This window comes from Pantherophis guttatus, chromosome 17, assembly GCF_059756535.1.
Source record: "Pantherophis guttatus breed Tessera chromosome 17, ASM5975653v1, whole genome shotgun sequence".
NCBI lineage: Eukaryota > Metazoa > Chordata > Lepidosauria > Squamata > Colubridae > Pantherophis > Pantherophis guttatus.
Window position 1 is genome coordinate 54,542 of NC_142079.1, and position 17,183 is coordinate 71,724.

A 17,183-nucleotide genomic window follows, 5' to 3' on the forward strand; every position below is an offset into this window, starting at 1 on the left:
TTCCCGCGCAGGCGCACGGCGGGGAGGAGGCGCGGAAGGTGTCCCGGCGCCGTGGCCCCATGTCCCGCCGGGAGCTGCCGTCGCCGCCGCGGGCGGGCGGGACGCAGCCGAGCCAGCCGCCGTCAGGCTCCTCCAACAGCTCCTCCTCGGGCACGCTCAGCTCCCTGGAGACCCTCCCGGCGCACGACCTGCCCGCCATCCCCGAGGACCAGGAAGAGGAGGAGGAGGCGGGGGCGGGGGCGGGGCAGCCCTGGGGACACCTCTCCGCCCTGGCCGGGGGCTTCCGGGACTGCGGTGCGTAGGCGGCCCGGGGGCTTCGGCGGCTCGAGACGGACGGCTGGGCTTGGGCGAGCCGCCTCGTGTCCCTCTCCTGCCCGGGCTCACCGGAGCCGCTCTTCTTCCCGTCCAGACTGCCTGAAGAACGAGTACTGGTTTGGCCGCGATCCCGGCTGCGACTACAGCTTTTCCAGCCTGGACCTGCCCAGGGGCGAAACCTACCGGCAGTACAGCAAGAGGCACTTCCGCATCTTCAGAGTAAGCCCCTAAGGGGGGCGGAGGCTGGGGTGGGGGGCTGCCCCTTTGCGGCGCTGGGTCCGCTGCCGCCCTCCGCTCGATGGGAGCTGACCCAAGTTTGCTCTTCTGCTAAGGAACCGGGACCTCGGGGCTGCTTTGTGACTTACCTGGAAGACCAAAGCGCAAACGGGACCTTTGTCAATGACCGCGTGGTGGGCAAGGGCAGGAAGATTCCTCTGTCCCATGTGGCCAAAATTGCCCTTTCTGTGCCTCACAACAAAGGTAGGCAGAGCTTTCTTGGCATGCCCAAAAGCAGGAGGCACAGAAAACCTACTTTTGTGCCATTTGTAACAGGAGTGCCCTCTTGCTGCCTTCCCAGTGTTTGTGTTCTCTGATTTGGAGGTCGGGCATCAGCTGGAATACCCCAAGGAAATGCAGAACAAATACATCGTCTCAAAGACGTTGGGCAGGTTGGTCGGAGAGATCCCTTGCTTGGGGGCCAGGTTGGTTTCAGCATGGGTCTCCCTCAGCTGCATCGGCTTCAGCTGCTCTCACACTGTCTGGGCAGAATAGGTCACACCAGAGAGCTAAACTAAAGCTGCCCATAGCCGTCCTCTCGGGAGCTGCCCCCTGATCTCTGTGGGTCTGCCCTTGAGTCTCCCCTGGGCCCATGGGGGTGGGGGGAGGAGAGAGAGAACAAGACTGCTTAGGCATCTAGGTCTCCCTCACATCAACATTTCCTTCCTTCTATTTCTGTTAGTGGGGCCTGTGGAGAGGTGAAGTTGGCCTTTGAAAGGGACACCCATACGAAAGTTGCCATAAAAATCATAAGGAAATCAAAGTTTATGACTGATGTTTTGCCAGAAATGGTAAGTCTTTCCATTTTGTTTGTACCCTGGAGTATTGCTTCCCTGATTTTAACATATTGGCTGCTCCCTGACTGTTGATGCAACATGTTTGTGCATTATCTGGCTGGGTGTTTGTGGACTTTGTGTAGCCTTTATTCTGTGTGTGTTTTTCACTAGAGGCTGATGCAGGAAGAAAACGTTGATAATCTATTATCTCACTCAAACCCCTTACCTTGAACCTTGAGCAGGGATGTCAAACTCATGTCGTCATGGCGGTGTCATATGATGTATCTGGACTTTTTCCCCCTTCACTAAACTGGGCATGGGCGTGGCCAACGTGTGATGCATCTGGCCCACAGGCCAGAAGTTTGACAGTCCTGACCTTGAGGGAACCCCTTTGTAAGACCAAGGGACTTAAAATTTCATCCAAGTGCATAATTTTTCAACAGAGCTCTTAAACTGCCCTATTGCCAACCCCCCAGCAATTCAGTGGATGGGTACAGCCCTGTAGAAAATGGGTGGTAATAGATTCGCTGCACAAATAAGCTTCATTTACCGTTCCCACTTTTTAAGGTGAAGATCTTTTCTCCAAGAGCTGCTTTGTCACTTAATTTGCAGTTGAGCACAGACATTTTTATTTATTTTTCCTCTGGTTTTTGCTTCATTACAGCAGCCACTCTTATCACTATCTTGGACCTTGTTTTGTTTTGAAAATTGCTTCCATTTAAAGGGATGAGTTCAAGCTGCAGGGGTGACTTTACGTTTTGATGCTCTTATTGTTTAACAGCAGGACAAGCCCTTTAATATTGAGACAGAAGTGGGAATCTTGAAGAGAATCGACCATGTGAGTGACGCTTCAAAGCGAATAGCATATTCTGTGCTGGTTTTGCTCCTCTTCTCTTTTGATTGGAATTACTGGTAAGGTTTCTGGAGAAATTTATCTGTTTTAAAAAGACTTTGATTTTTTTTTAAATCATACTTAGTCAGGTGATACGTATCTGTATGAATGGATTCCCTCTTTTTAAAAGCAAAACAAAATTGCTGTTTTAAATGTGTTTTGCAAGAGTCACTTCTGAATATTGTCTTTCTTTTTCTCTGCAGCCCTGCCTAATCAGGATAATAGATTTCTTTGAAGGAAAAGACTTTTATATTGTGTTGGAATTGTAAGTTGTAGTTCTGGGTTTCTGTCTGTGACTTATTGCAATTCAGATGAGAATCTGGGATTCCCAGAAACCAGCAATATTTAGAAGATGAACTGGTAATAGTATCTCATGGCCCAATTAACTGTATGAAGTAGAGCCCATCCCCTTCTTTGTCCAAGTGCTGCTTGAAGGCTTATCTTGGCACCTGATTTTGGAGGTCCAGGTGAGGTGTCTAATGAATGATCCCTTGATCGCAAATGCTTGTGGCTCAAACAACTTTGAGGTCCAGCAAGCCAGGAAATTGATCAGGTCATCGGGGGTCATCTGCAAAGAACCCCACTTCTAATTTCAACCTGAAGAGCCTACCTTTCCTGGTTAGCTCTGGGTCTCTGTGCATTACCTTAACATGTGCTTTCCAAGAAGAAAACAAAGCCCTTCAACTTCCCTCTAATCTTTTCAGGATGGAAGGTGGGGAACTGTTTGACAAGGTTCAGCGACCAGCACGGCTGAGTGAAAGAACTTGCAAACTTTATTTTTACCAGATGTTGTTGGCTGTGCAGGTAATTGTGACAACACGAACTGGGAGTTTGGCTGGTGACTCAGCTGCAGTATTTTCTATGGCAGCTTTGCTGAATTTACTGTTAGAGGTGGGTTTATGCTTTGCATTGCATCAAGTAGGAATGGGGAGCTGTCAAAGGGGCATTTTATGGCTTTAAGCTCAAACAGAAATTAAGTAGAGCTGTGAATAGCAATGAATGGTAATCAGACCACCAAAGCTTATACCTTAAAAATAAACCATGTCAGTTTGAATAGGGGCTACCAAACTCCTGTCTTTCATCTTTTTAAAGTCTATTTATTCCATGATTCTTCCCCTTTTTGGTACTCTGCAAAGTATCTTCACAAACATGGCATAATTCATCGGGATTTGAAATTGGAGAATGTGCTTTTATCATCTAGGGAAGAGAACTGCCTTGTCAAGGTAAGTAAGGAACTGCCTTCCACTATATATAAATTCATTTTGTATCAAGTAAGAGGGCAAAGTAAGATGTATATTTCTGATGAGACTCTTAACAGGCACAGAGAAAAGTCTAATTTCAAGCTTTGAACTGTTCTCAACTTTCCTTGTACAAGATTACAGATTTTGGACAATCCAAGATCATTGGAGAAACTTCTCTTATGCAAACATTATGTGGCACTCCTGACTATCTTGCTCCAGAGATTCTACATTTCGCTGGAACAGCTGGATATGGACGGTCTGTGGACTGCTGGAGTCTTGGAGTGATTCTCTTTATGTGGTAAAAAAGTTTAGTATGGCTGGTAAAATACTCGGTTTCACATCCCATCTTTCACAAGAACTACTAATGCTGTACTTTTGTGTAAACTCGCTGAGATTGGAATAATGTCTGGATGAGTTTTCCCCTTCCCCCGCTCCCCGGGATCGCAAAGTATGGCAGCCCCAGACCAAAGTACAGATCTCTTTGGCATTGCAACCTAATCGTTCATGGCCAAAGGGTGACCTTTGTGTTAGGATTTACACTACAGTTGTCATATTTCATATGACAACAGAGGTGCAAAACCTGGCCAAAGGCTGCTTTGAGGACTAGTAGAAGTGGAGCATGAGCTTCAGTTGTCCCCGTTATAAAAGGAGTAAAGCGGGACATTTCTGTTCTTCTTTTTGCTCAGCCTTTCTGGCTATCCACCTTTCTCCAAGAAAAGTGCCCGGCCGTCTCTGACAGAACAAATCACCAGCGGCAACTACTGTTACATTGAAGAAGTATGGAAGGATATATCCAGAGATGGTATGGCAGTGCTCCCCAAGGAACTGGGAGGACACAGAGACAGGGTGTATGTGGGGAGAGAGTGAGTTGACTACTTTTGGGGGACCAGTCAGCATACCTTTGTCTTCACCTTTGAACTTGCCCAAACGTTTGCGGCCTTTCCGGCCTTGAAATCCCATTCTGAGTGAACCTCCAAGGAAGGGCCCTGCAGAGGCACCCAGGCTTCTCTGGCCTGAAGAGAGCTGACCGGGAAGTTTAGACACTGCCGTCAATTAGTACTGTTACCTTGAGAAGGTACCAAGATGGGGAAGTCTCATCTCAGGCTAAAGACACTGGGGAGGTGAAGCTGAAGGAGAATGGCGAAGGACGAGCCGTAGTGTCCCTCCTGTAGTCTGCTCGCTCTGTCAGTGGCTTTAGAGAGATTGGCAGGAGCTGCACTTGGAGACACTCCAGGGTAAAAGATAATATCTTCACCAGGTTTAGTTTCATTTCCGCAGCTACAGGACAGAGAGAGGACTTCCATGTTTAGATGGTACAGGAAGGTGAGGAACAGAAGTAGAGGTGTTGTCTCAACTGATGGGGATCCCTGTCCTTTCTCTCCCGTTTTGGGCTCATGTTTACAGAAGGTTAGTCATGGTATGGTTATTTATCTATGCAATTTGGAGGCCAAATGACTGTGGACAATTTACATTTTAAAAGCAAATAATGAAGACGAAACAGAACGTGTGCATCCAGAAGAAAAACCATATAAACAAGCCACAAAGCCTGGGAGCATAGCCAAGCATTCAAAGACTTTCATCAGGGTTGGAGCTGCTGTTCCAGAGGACAAGACAGGCCTCCTAGGTCCTGATAGATGGCATTGTTTGGGCAAGGGGATTAAGTTCTCAGTTGCTGCCATAGTTCCAGCAGGAGAGAGGGTAGTGATGCAGGGATGCCACAGGCCCATGGCAAGGAAAGCCTCCATCAGCAGCATTTATGCACCATAGGAGGGTGGAGCTTCCCTGACTTAACAGTCAGTTGTTTCCTTGTTGCAGCTTTTGACCTGGTTCAGAAGTTTCTAGTTGTGGACCCCACCAAGCGCTTGAAAATAGAAGAGGCCTTGGAGCACCCCTGGCTGCAGGTAGGGACCAAGCTGGTTTGCCCATCTGCGAGGGTCCTGGCTGCTTGCTGACGGGAGACTGGAGGATGAGGAGGAGTGGAGTGGTCCTGCAGGAAGAGGAATGAGGCAGGGGGTGTGCCTGAGCCCTGTTTTGTCAAAGATGGAGAGGTGGCAGTGAGCCAAATCTGGGAAGCCAAATCTGACCAAGCAAGTCTCAGGCTTCCTTTCCTTCTGTGGCCATTTCTCTTCTTTGCTGTGCTCCGTAGAACATCGCTTAACCAGAAAAGGGCTCCTATCATTGCTTCGCAAGTGTGAGTACAAAGAACAAGGCGATGAAGGAAAATGCTGAATAGGGCTGGGGTCTTCATTTCCAGTGCTTGGGCTGATGCCCCTTCCCCTGCAGGTTCTGTCCCCTCTGCCGAGCCATTCAGCATTCTTCATTGCCCAATGTGCATGTCGACTCTCCCAGGGCTTCCCTTAAATCTGTGTTCACATGTGTTCCTCATAGGATGAACATATGAGGCATACTTTTCAACAATTACTTGCTCAAACACAGAACATGAGAGTTAAGCCTGAGCCTCTGACTTTGGTAGGTATTCCTGGCCTTTGCTTTTGTTCTTGAAGAAGGGACCAAGCAGTTCCGCAATTTTAAACCTGGCTTGCCAAAGAACAGTAAATCCATGTCTGGTGCCCATGGGTGCCATTGAACATGGGCTAAAACGTGCCATTTCTAGTGCTGGGGGACGTGGGGCCCAATGCAGGCTTTCTTCTGTCCCCCATGTTCTGTTTGAACATCTGAAGGGCTTTCAGGGGCTCAGCTTGGCTGGGATGGAGACTCAATATCCCCTTTGGCTGAGTTTCAATTCCCACAAGGAGCTAACTGTCCTGGCCATCACACCACACGCAGAGGTGAAACAAACGAGGACGTGGCCTGGTGTCCAGCGAGGGCACGGAGATCCAGATCACTCCAGGGCAGCTGTTCTTGGGCCATCCCTAATCTGGCCACGGCTGTTATTTTGGGACATGGGGCGCGCACCAGCCTCTGGCCAGCAAAGGACGGGGTTGCTCTGCAAGAGGTGACTGTGGCTTCCACCCCTTTCCAGGTGCCCCCAGGCAGAAAAAGAGACTACCACGAGGACGAGAAGACTGGACCTTCCAAGAGGCAGAAAGTGCAGCCGGGGCCTTGACTCAAAAGGGCCTCAAGCCCCTTTTTTAAACTCTAATAAAACTTGAAACCCAGCTGGGCCTTGCTTGCTTTCCTGGGCTGCACGACTCGGTCAAGCGACGGCTGAGTCCTCCGGACCCCCTGCGCGGCCGGGGGCTGGGGCTGGCATCGCGGACCGCCCCTTCCCTGGCAGCCGAGCTGGGAGGGCTCCCTTCAACTTGGGAAAACTCCGCCAGGAGTTGGGGGGGAGGGGGAAGGGAGAAGGGGCGGGCGGGGCGGGTCCTGCCTGGCTATCCTGCGCGGCGCAAGGCAGCTCCCCCTCCAAGTGGCGGCCGGACCCGAAAATGGCGCGGAGGTCGGCCGGGGGCCGGCAGCGCTGAGGGCCATGCAGCGGCAGGAGGCGGCTCGCAGCGCGTGGCGGCGCCGAGGCGGCGGCGGCGGCGGCGGAGAAGCAGCCGGCGCGGGAGAGCCGCCACTCGCCCGGGTGAGCCGCGGGACCGGCCTGGAGCTGCTCGGTCCATAGCGCGAGATCCCGCCCGCGGGCACCGGCGGCTTAGCTGCCGCTGGTCGACTGGCGGCGGTGCAGCCCCCCTTCTGGCGCGGCCAGGCAGCCCGGCGGCGTCCTCGGAAAAGCTGGAGCCTACGTGGGCCCGCGAGCGGGGAAGGCGTGGCGTGCGGCTGTGCTTCCCGGCGGCCGAACGCGATCCGGCGGGGGAATCCCCTAGTCGCCTTGGCTTGGCCGATTGCTTTACGCAGCGAGCCAGGTGCGAAGCCTGCCCGAAGGAAGGAAAACCTTGCCCGCCAAGGAGGCCCCCGGAGCCGCTCCATGTAGCCGCTTCGGCCGGACCCCGGATCGGCCTTTGTCGGCCGCGGCTGCTTGTAGCCGCGGGCGCTTGGCTCCCCCTTTGCCACCCCTCCCTGTCCCCGATTCGTTGCGCCCTCTCCAGACCCGAATTCTTGTTTGGCTCCACAAGCCGCAAATCCTGGTTAAGCGAGGCTGTTTCGAGTACTCGCTCGGTGGGTTTATGGAAGGCCTGAAACATCCCCTTTGGCTGCAGGAGCAGCGCCGCCCTCGCCCACTCGCCTGCCGAGCGGTGACCAGGAACTGGCAGCCTCTCTTGCGGAATCTGCCCCCTGCCCGACTTCAGGTCCCTTGGAGGGCCGCCTTGGCCCCCGGGCGGCTTGTTGCCACAGAAGCCCCTATTCAACAGATATGATCTTCCTTTCCACTCATATTTGGGGATCCCCAGTGCTGAATTTGTTGAGGAAACCCTGTTTTCTCCCAAAGGCCTGATGGGAAGGTGGAAACTTGCAGAGCTGAAGAGCTCAGTCTAAATTGCCTTATTCAACTCCTAGTGAAATCGGAGTTGTCATTTCACAACTGGGGTGATGCTCTCCTAATAGTGTTTTATTGCTGCTCTAGACTGGAGAGCAGCCTGTCTTAAGCAGCTCTCTCTCCAAGGACAGGAAACCACCCCACCCCACCCCTGCCCTTTTGTCTATGTAATCTGGAGGGGTTAAACATTCAACAAAGCCAAGAGGAAGGAAGGATTTTTTTTCTAAACTCCCTTCTCACCTGCATGTAACTAGCCTTCCTGGATCTTTGGTTTTGATTTATCTAAAGCAAACCATCTGGTCTGTGACATCGTAGTCCTCCCTTGAAAGATTTGATTTAACTTGAGGGAGCTCTCCCAAATGCCACCAATTCCAGCTTTTCATTAATCGTGCTGCATTTTCCTCCTATGGGAACATACGTTCTCCTCTTCATCCTTTCACTAGTTTGACTCAGGAAGTTGTTGCTCCCTCTTCCAAGATCCCTGTGCAGAAAGAGGGAGGAGGAGGACAAAGCCATATTACAGTACAGCTTTTTCTTCATCCAAGGGACGCCAGAGGGAAAGACCCAAGGGACACTGCATATGGGGTGGGGGGTGGGTAGGCTACAGGTCTCATGAGATGGCTGAGAGATCAGCTCTCTTCCTGCTGTGGGAGATCTTCCTACAGAGGTAGAATAAAGTGTGGATCCGAGTTTTCAAGTCCCCATGTCATAATATTAGAGCGTTAAGAAATAAGTTTCTTTATTTGTGGCATGAGGCAGCGATTCCCTGAAGGACTATGGTTTGAGGGCGGGCAGCTTATAACTCTGAGTGTCTTATTTGGAGAGGTTAGCTCCAAGGGAAACCCAAAAGGGAGAGGGCCCACTTCTGCTCCAGGGTGGAGGTGGCAAGCTGACGACAGCTCACCCAATGGCTTCTGTGTGGTTGCACGGTCTCTAAGTGAATGCCACTTTCCCCTTGCCAGATGACTCTGTTTGGGTCAAAAAGCCTTGAGGATAAGGGGTCCGGCGGGCCCACCCTGAGTAAGGCTGAGTTTGTGGAGAAGGTACGACAGAGCAACCAGGCTTGCCAAGCGGGTGACTACCATAGAGCCATCCTGCTCTATGGTGAAGCCTTGGGGGTCGATCCCCAGAACTGCATCCTCTACAGCAACCGCTCTGCAGCATATGTGAAGATCCAGCAGTACGACAGAGCTCTGGACGATGCCGTCAAGGCCCAGCTTCTGAACCCCAAATGGCCAAAGGTAGGGATGTCCACACTTAAGTGTGTCTAGGGAGGTATGTGTGAGGAATGGAGGGTGGGAGCCCCACAATTCCGGCTCGAGATGGGAGCATCCTACCAAGCTCAGGGACCTGAGCGTGGGGCATGGCAGCCCCAACTGGCACTACACGGAGAGCCATCTCCCTGCCTGACCTGCCTTCTTTACCTCGAGATGGTGGACACCCTTGGGTTCCTGAACCAACAGCGATCCAGCTTCTGTCCCACCATCTGGGTACCAAAATGGCCTTTGGGTTGATCTCTCAAAGAACTCGATGAAATTCCTGGGACCAGATTCTGCCCCTCCCTTCAAACTCTCCTGTCAGAACTGCCGTGAAGAACTCCCACAGAGTGGCTGTAATTCACCCCAGAGCGTGTGTGTTTGTGTGTCTAAGTCCGTGTGTTACTGGGCAGGGGCCTTCGAGAAAACATGCTTCCCGCTCTCTCCAGAAAGCAGCTGTGGCAAGGCAAGGCTTCCCAGCAGGAGGTGTGTGGTGCTAGTAAGCCCTGCACATGGAGCTGGAAGTAAAGCTAGAATCCCGCTTCCCCATTGTGCATGTTTTCCCTTAATTGCAGCCTTGCTACACTCCGCCTATCAGGAGCAGAGCACAGAATAGTAGACTCTCTAATCTGCTGTGTCTTGAAACAGAGTCCCTCTGCCTTCCTGGACACCCTTTCGTGGCTTGCGTAGCTTAGTTATTTTGTTGATTTGCACATGTACGGTACACCTCCCTCCTGCAAAGTGCAAGAGCAGCCAGCTGAGGAAGGGGCAGGAATGCTTGTAAATTGCTCTGACAGAGACAGAGACGGCTGTGGTGGTGGGAGGGATGGGTGGAAAGATTTGGCTCATGCGTACTTTGTCGAGCAGCCCCAGGAAGTCTCTGGGATGTGAATTCTGTTCTGTGTAGACAGCCATTTTCTGCAAATCTCTGGCTCTTGAGATAGCCAGAAACAAAATGGGAAAGGGGTCTTCAACTAGGACATGAAGGGGGTGTTTTCTGGGGGAATGTCCAGTTGTAGCTTCCTCCTCTGCAGAATTTTTGGGGGCCTTCCTTTTACCATTATAATGTCCTGTATTTTATCGCTGCTTGGTCCATTGGGGAGGCGATAACCAGCTGCATAGGAACTTTCTAGTTCAGTAGAGTCCAGAGGTTTGGAGTAACTATGTGCCAGCCGTGATGCATGGAGAGAGCAGAGAAAGCATCGGGCTTTGTTCACCACTGGACTCCGTTGTCACTTTCTCTTCTTCTACCTGAGTATGCAGGGGAGACCTTTTCAGCTGCTACAGATCTTTGCCCCTTGCGCAACCTTTGGAGCCCTCTCTTTTGTTGCTGATGGGCTACAGGACAGGAAGTACCTTGCTGGGAGGCTCATCAGATTCCACCTTTTCCCCCCCACCCCAGTTACCACATCCACCAAGACCCTCTTGTTCTTGGAAGCATCCAAATGCTTTCCCAATGGCAAACAATGCCAAAGAGTGCTTCCCTTCGTTTGGCATCTGAGCATTTCACTTCTGCCTGGACTGGAGTGGGGGGGGGGGCAGGAGGCTGGCAAGTTCCTTCTGTGGTTTGGCTTCCTGGGGTCTCAGATGGGGGGGGCAGTTTTCCCACCAAGGCTGGTTTGTGGCCAAGCTTCCTTTTCCATGGAAGGCAGTTTTCTTCTCCTGCCTCAGCCAGAGGAAGTGGACAAGACTCCTGGGACAAATGCCTTCCAGGGAGACCTGAGTCTCAACCTTGATCTCAGCGTATGGATGAAGAGGCTAAGCAGCCAGGGTGTCCAATGCTTGGAGGAGCAACCCTTCTGGGGAGGGGCCTCCAATTTTCTCCAGAATGCTGAATGCTTCTATGTCTGAAATCTCAAAAAAATTCTGAATGATGGTAACCACTATCACCTAAACAGAAAATGAATGGTTTTGGAGGCCTCCTAGTTTAGACTCTGCTGTTTCTGGATGCTCGCTGTGGTCTGCAGATTTTTTTTTGGAAGCTGTTGGCCAGGATCCAGGTTGTATAAATAGCGGGCTGCATTAATATTTTATGTTTTGAGAAAATCATCAACGCTGATAGTTGAAGAATCCTCAGTGATAGTTGTCCAGTCGCTGAGACGATGGATTCTTTGGCTCTTGTTGCTTGCAGTTGAAAGTCTCTGTTGGATCTCAGAATGATGCCAAATGCAGTGCCAGGAGAGCTTCCCTCCTCAGGGAGACAACTCCATGCCTGGGGATACCACCATATGAAAGCCCCCCACCATCCAACCAGAAGGGGGGAAAGCTCCATCTCGCTTGGTGCTTTCTGCCCTTTCCATTTGGAGTCTAAAACGATTGGGATTTGCATCCCAAAACATCCCCTTTGGCTGAAAATGTTTCTGGCCCTGGAAAAGGGGAGGAATTGTGGTTAAGAGCTGCATGTGAGCCAAAGCATTTTGGCCTTTTCTTGGCAAAAGGCCATCAACTCTGCAGAAAATTTCAGCTCCAGCTGAACTGAAGACATCTTTTGTGGGCGCACGGTGTAATTCAAACAGAATGGGGTCCCACTCAGTTTTCTCAGCTCTTTCTCTGTGTCCTGATTGTAACAGAACCCCCTTCCCATATGCCTTTGCTGACCCCTCTTGGATCCTCCGCCACCTTGACAGCCCCAACTGCCTGGCTTCTTTCTCTGCTTTTTTTTTTTTTTTTTGTATGACCCAGGACAACACCACCTGCACCTTTGCCTGTCCCTCGGAGGTTCAGCAGGCGCTTTGAGAAGGGAGGGCCTGGCCGCCCAGCTGAGCCATGTTCTCCCAAAAAACATCCTGCTTCCTCCAGGAAGCCAGCTCCGCACCTCTGGTTTTGTCCCTCTTCTGTTCTGTTGAGACAAGGGTCCTCAGTGGTCCAGGCCAGGTGGAACTTCTCTTCCTGAAGTGCCAAAGAAACATTTTTTGGCAGTGAAATAGAACTGGAATAATGTTTTCATGGCTTGCACATGATAGGATAGGATAGGATAGGATAGGATAGGATAGGATAGGATAGGATAGGATAGGATAGGATAGAATAATTTAATTTAATTTAATTTAATTTAATTCTTTATTGGCCAAGTGTGATTGGACACACAAGGAATTTGTCTTGGTGCATACTCTCTCGGAGTACATAAAAGAAAAGATACATTCATCTAGAATCTTAAGGTACAATATTTAATGATAGTCATAGGGAAACAGTCAATATAAATTGTAAGGATACCAGCAACAAAGTTACAGTCATACAGTCATAAGTGGAAGGAGATGGGTGATAGGAACAATTAGAAGATTAATAGTAATGCAGACTTAGTAACTAGTTTGACAGTGTTGAAGGAATTATTTGTTTAGCAGAGTGATGGCGTTCCGGGATAAACTGTCCTTGTGTCTAGTTGTTCTGGTGTGCAGTGCTCTATAGCGTCGTTTTGAGGGTAGGAGTTGGAACAGTTTATGTCCAGGACGCGAGGGGTCTGTAAATATTTTTACAGCCCTCTTTTTGACTCGTGCAGTATACAGGTATTCGGCACATGTGTGCCGAAGAAAGAAGTGATGGCTTCTTGGATCAGATATGACTGACTGTGTGGACAGAAATAGGAAGTGGGAAGGCTGGGCCTGGGGGCGGGGGCTTTTTCTCCCTGTCCCCCTGGTGGTGGGACTGCATCTAGGCAGATAGAATTAACACCTTCGTCTCCCCCATGGATCTGTTTTATAACCTTGGCTGCCATAAGAAGGCTTGACACCCTTGTGGACACAGTCAGGGATGCATGATGCTCTGTTCCACCAGATTCCTTACTACGTCCTATCTCCCCATTGCATAAAACCATGGCTTTCTATGTTGGAAAGTGAGCCCTTCCTGCTGGAGAGATCCTTGCAGGAGAATAAAAAAATCCAGAGGAAACGGCGGCGGCGGTCGCTTAATTCAGTAAAGTCCTGCCTCTGCCGTAGGTTCTTTGTGATCTGCACAAGATTTTTCTGTTGTTTCCAAAGACTGACTGACCTGCTTCCCACAGTGGTTCTAGGGCAGGTTCCTTCACCACTCCAAGAACATCTGAGCCTTGGCAAAAACACCTTGGTTTGCCTCCCAAGAGAGTCTCTGAACCCTAGACTGAGGGACGGAGCTGGGCCCAGGACAGGGTCCTGGCGTTCTGCATTGTTGCTACCTCAAATGGCTGTGCATCTACCCTCCGTTTCCCAGAAGGATGCCCCTGCGGAGTGATCCCAACCCAGGAGATTGCTTCCGCAACACACATTCTCTGGGCAAGAGCCAACAGGAGAATATGTCCAGGGGGCCTTGGGTTGCTCTTCCATGAAGAAAATTTGTCACGAACATGTGTTTCACTGAAATTTTAACAAGACTATTTTGCTTTTCTGTGAAATCAAAAACAAGATGACTGAAAATAATCAGTATAGATCAAATATTGTGGAAATGCTTTAAAAGCTTGCTAACTGTTGCTCGCCAACAAGATGGAAAGGTGGAGAATGCAAATCTATTTGGCTTTCTGCTCTACTCATCTCCAGCATTGCTGGTTTTGTCACTCTTTCAGGCTGTTGTTGGTGGGTAAAAGTGGTAGAGATCAGCAGGTTTCACAAGGCTTCCTTTCAGGCCCCAGGAATGCTGAGCCGGCCGTCAGCAGGTCTGGTGCCCAGGAAGAAGCCTGTACAAACCCCTTCATTTTGTTGCACTTTAGGCTGGGTGATTTACAGCAACTCAGAAGCAAAAGGATGGGCTCACAGTGCTCAAAAGCTTGTTTGTTCCTTCGGCCTTTTGTCTGGCAGGAATTTGAACACATTTGTACAGTCCCTTGTGCCAGCCAGGCTGTGTTGGGCTCAGGCCTGGCAGTGAATCTGCCAAGTTGCTGCTGGTATTTCCTAGCATTGCATCTTGAACAAAGACAGAAAGGAGGACCTGGGGCACTTCCAGATGCGGCTTTCATTGTGTCATTACCCTGCCTCAAATACACTGTTTAAATTGGGGTGGGGAAGTCCAGTTGCTTTATTTTATTTCTGGGAAAAACTGGTTAAGGTGGAAATGGCTGGCTTGAGGCCGAGTCAGGGAGCAGCAGCTTTTTCAGCAGAAAGACAGCAGGTAAAGACCCCCTTCCTTAACCTGCCTGTGGGGTTTCTGTTGTGCTGTCAGCAAAAGTGCCACTCCTTGCTCTGCCTCTCTCTTGGGCAGAGAAAATCCGAAGCTGTGACTGGGTCTCTCCGCTTTGGCCCAAGAGGTGGATTGTTGAGGTGTTAAGAGGAGTTGTGTTTAGTCCAGTAAATGGAGGGGGGGCTGAAGGCTGTGCCTTCTTAGCATACAGTTGATCAAGAATGCTGGGAATCTGTTTTGCGGGTGGGGGGTTGAAGCATCGATGGTAGAGGCATGGGGGATGTGCATAGCATTTTTGAAGTAGTCATCCAGATGTGACTACCGGCCAGAAGAGTATCCTTGGTGCCCTAACCCTAACCCTAATCTTGAATTGGTCTTAAATTGCAGTGTTTGATTTCCCCCCAGGATGGAAGATGTTCTTCCATCCTGGGGGGAAAGACCTGCCTCACCACCCTTTTGCATTGGGTTAGCCTTGTGGCCCCATGTATTTCCTGTGAATCCAGCCGACGATTGCTTAGCAACCTTGGCTTCTTGGAAACTCAGTCCTATTTCTGTGTGTGACATCTGTCACTTAGATGGCTGGGTAAATTGGACTTCGGGCAAGCTCCAGAGGTATGATGGACCTCAGACTCCCCACACCCTGTTTTTTTCTGTTAGGCTGCAGGTGGTTTTCTGGCATTGGAGCTCATTTGCCCCTAGTTTAACTAGGGGGAGTTGCGGTTGGGGAGTGCCTGCTTTTTAAATCCAGCTTACTTCCAAATTATATGGACAAGGGGGTTGCCATTGCGGCTTTCTTCTGAGGCTGAGAGAAAGGGACTGGTCACAAGTTATCCAATCGGCTTTGGTCTAAGGCAGGATTACAGGCCACATTTTTTTTGCTGCCCGTCAAGCACTTTAACCATGAGACCAGGGGTGAAATCCAGCAGGTTCTGACAGGTTCTGGAGAACCGGTAGCAGAAATTTTGAGCAGTTTGGAGAACCGGCAAATACCACCTCTGGCTGGCCCCAGAGTGGGGAGGGAATGGAGATTTTGCAATATCCCCTGCCACGCCCACCAAGCCACACCACGTCCACCAAGCCACGCCCACAGAACCGGTAGTAAAAAGAATTGGATTTCACCACTGCATGAGACCCTTTGCTGTCCTGGAAAAGTCAGGTGCCTTGCTAATGAAAGAGTTGTGGCAGGAGAAGAAAGATGCTGGGACATGCGGAATTGGCCCTTTGGGGCACAGTGTGGGTAGCCTCAGCTGAGTTTGGAAGCTAAGTCAGTTCTTGGCTGGAAGGTCACCTGGGAAGGCCAGGGAGGTGGGGAAAAGCTTCTGGAGGAAGACAGGGCAACTTTAGGAGCTGAGCTCCAGGCTAAGAGGGCTTGGAAGCAGGCGAGAGAAAGGGCCCCCTGCTTGCCGGCCAGAAGCGGCTCGGAGAGGCTGGCGAGGCGGGGGCTGCTGCTGCCCCGCTTCCATTTATCAGCCCAGGAGGGACTCGGCAAGGGGAGCCTTGCGGGAGCGGAGCTTTCTGCCCCGGAGTGGCTTTTGGGGAGATCCGCGCACGGCGGCCCGGAGAGGAGGGCCTTCGCGTGCCGATGCTTCAGCGGCCGTCGACGGAGCCGGCTCGGAGAACCAAGAGCAGGAGCGGCCCTGCTCTCGCCACGCTGCGGCCGGGGAGCGGCAGGCACTAGGGCCGGGCGGCTCCCGAGCGGGGCCGAAACAGGCTGTTTGCTTGGGCGGCGGGAGGCGGGGGGAGGAAGTCATTAGTGCGGCGGAGGGAGGAGGCGCGGCCGAGCCAAGAGGCGGCGGCGGCGGCGGCGGCGGGGAGCCGCGGAGCTCCCTCTGGTCGCGCTCCGGCTGCCGAGCCTGCCAGGCGCCCGGCCGCGGCTCCCGCGCGCCGCTCCCTCCGCCTCTGGTGCCGACGGAGCAGCGGCAGCCTGCGGCCGGGAAGGGGGCGCGGCGGGCGGGCGGGCGGGCGCGCTGCTGCCGGGGGCGCTGCCCTGAGCGGCGGGCGGCGGCATGAGCGGCGGCCCTGGCGAGCCCGCGCCTGCCCCCGCCGCGCCTTGATGCCCGAGCCCCGCGCTCCACAAATATGATGAAATGGCAGCCCCGGAAGAAGGTGAGCCTCCGCGCCCGGCGGCTCCGGGCCTTTGCCTTATAAGGCCGCTTTGTTGCCTGCGCCGCGGCTGGCGCGCCTGCTTCCCGGGCGGCTTCTGCGGCGTCTGGGCTGTGCCGCCTTTGTTAGCCGCCGGGGCCGGAGTTGGCCAGCGGGGAGCAGCGCTGGGGGCCGGTAGCGGTGCTCCTGTCAGCCGCCGGATCCTCCTCCTCCTCCTCCTGCTCGAGGGAGGCGCCTTGCTTTCCGCCGGGGCTGCCCGGGGCTTGTGCGATCGGAGACGCTGCCCTTCTGCTCAGCTGGCGGCACCGGGGAAGCAACTGGACAGCGCCGCAGGTGCCGCCGGGAGGGGGGCGGCCGGGCGGGCTGCTGGTCCCGTGCGCTGGCTCGCCCTCCCTGGAGCCGGAGGGGGGCGAGCCGGTCCTTTGCGTTCGTGGCAACCTTCCCTGCGGTGCTCGGCGCGCTGCTTAGCCGTTGCCGGCCGCGGGGCCCATGTAGGGCGGTGGAAGGGCCGGGGTGCCCGTTGGGCGAGCTGCGCTCTGGCTGTTTCTGGGTTTATGTCCGTGGAGATTGTCGCTCATCCAGCTCATAGTTGTCTCAAAGTTGTTTTTTTTCAAAAGGAAACGGCACTGTTTTTGGAAGTTAGGATTAGGATATCCTTTGTAATTTTTTACTGTGAGCATACTGGCACGCATTAAAAATGAAATGCTGTTACCTGTTCTCAAAAGAAAGTTTATCTATCTACCTATACACATACCTTACACACATGTACATCTGCTATAAACATACATATACCCATCCTCCTCAAGGAAAAAAACAGTCCAGTTGCCTTTTGAAAAAACAACTTTGAAACTTTCTGGGTGGTTT

At 52.2% G+C, this 17,183-nt stretch overlaps 2 protein-coding genes across 6 annotated transcripts in view; both read left to right on the forward strand.

Annotated features, from left to right (window-relative positions):
* On the forward strand, nucleotides 1-6,619 carry CHEK2 (checkpoint kinase 2). Of its 2 annotated transcripts, none has more exons than XM_060692005.2 (14): nucleotides 1-294; nucleotides 410-534; nucleotides 648-795; nucleotides 893-983; nucleotides 1,274-1,382; nucleotides 2,149-2,205; nucleotides 2,463-2,524; nucleotides 2,964-3,063; nucleotides 3,396-3,482; nucleotides 3,635-3,798; nucleotides 4,187-4,302; nucleotides 5,316-5,401; nucleotides 5,889-5,969; nucleotides 6,484-6,619. In XM_060692005.2, exons 1-14 carry the CDS (start codon nucleotides 60-62, stop codon nucleotides 6,565-6,567), a joined length of 1,545 nt encoding a protein of 514 aa, XP_060547988.2. In that variant the 5' UTR covers nucleotides 1-59; the 3' UTR covers nucleotides 6,568-6,619. The 2 variants fall into 2 exon arrangements, with proteins under 2 accessions (XP_060547988.2, XP_060547987.2); XM_060692004.2 differs by having other exon boundaries at nucleotides 60-294; nucleotides 893-1,016.
* Nucleotides 6,620-6,807: 188 nt separating this feature from the next.
* Nucleotides 6,808-17,183, forward strand: part of TTC28 (tetratricopeptide repeat domain 28) — a 34,989-nt gene continuing 24,613 nt past the window's right edge. For 2 of the 4 annotated variants that reach the window (XM_060682144.2, XM_060682146.2), the window contains exon 1: nucleotides 16,077-16,322. In XM_060682144.2, coding sequence (XP_060538127.2) covers nucleotides 16,296-16,322 — 27 coding nt within the window. In that variant the 5' untranslated portion in view covers nucleotides 16,077-16,295. Of the gene's footprint in view, nucleotides 7,030-8,843; nucleotides 9,123-16,076; nucleotides 16,323-17,183 lie in introns of those variants that run through there. The other 2 variants (XM_060682143.2, XM_060682142.2) reach the window with 2 other exon arrangements.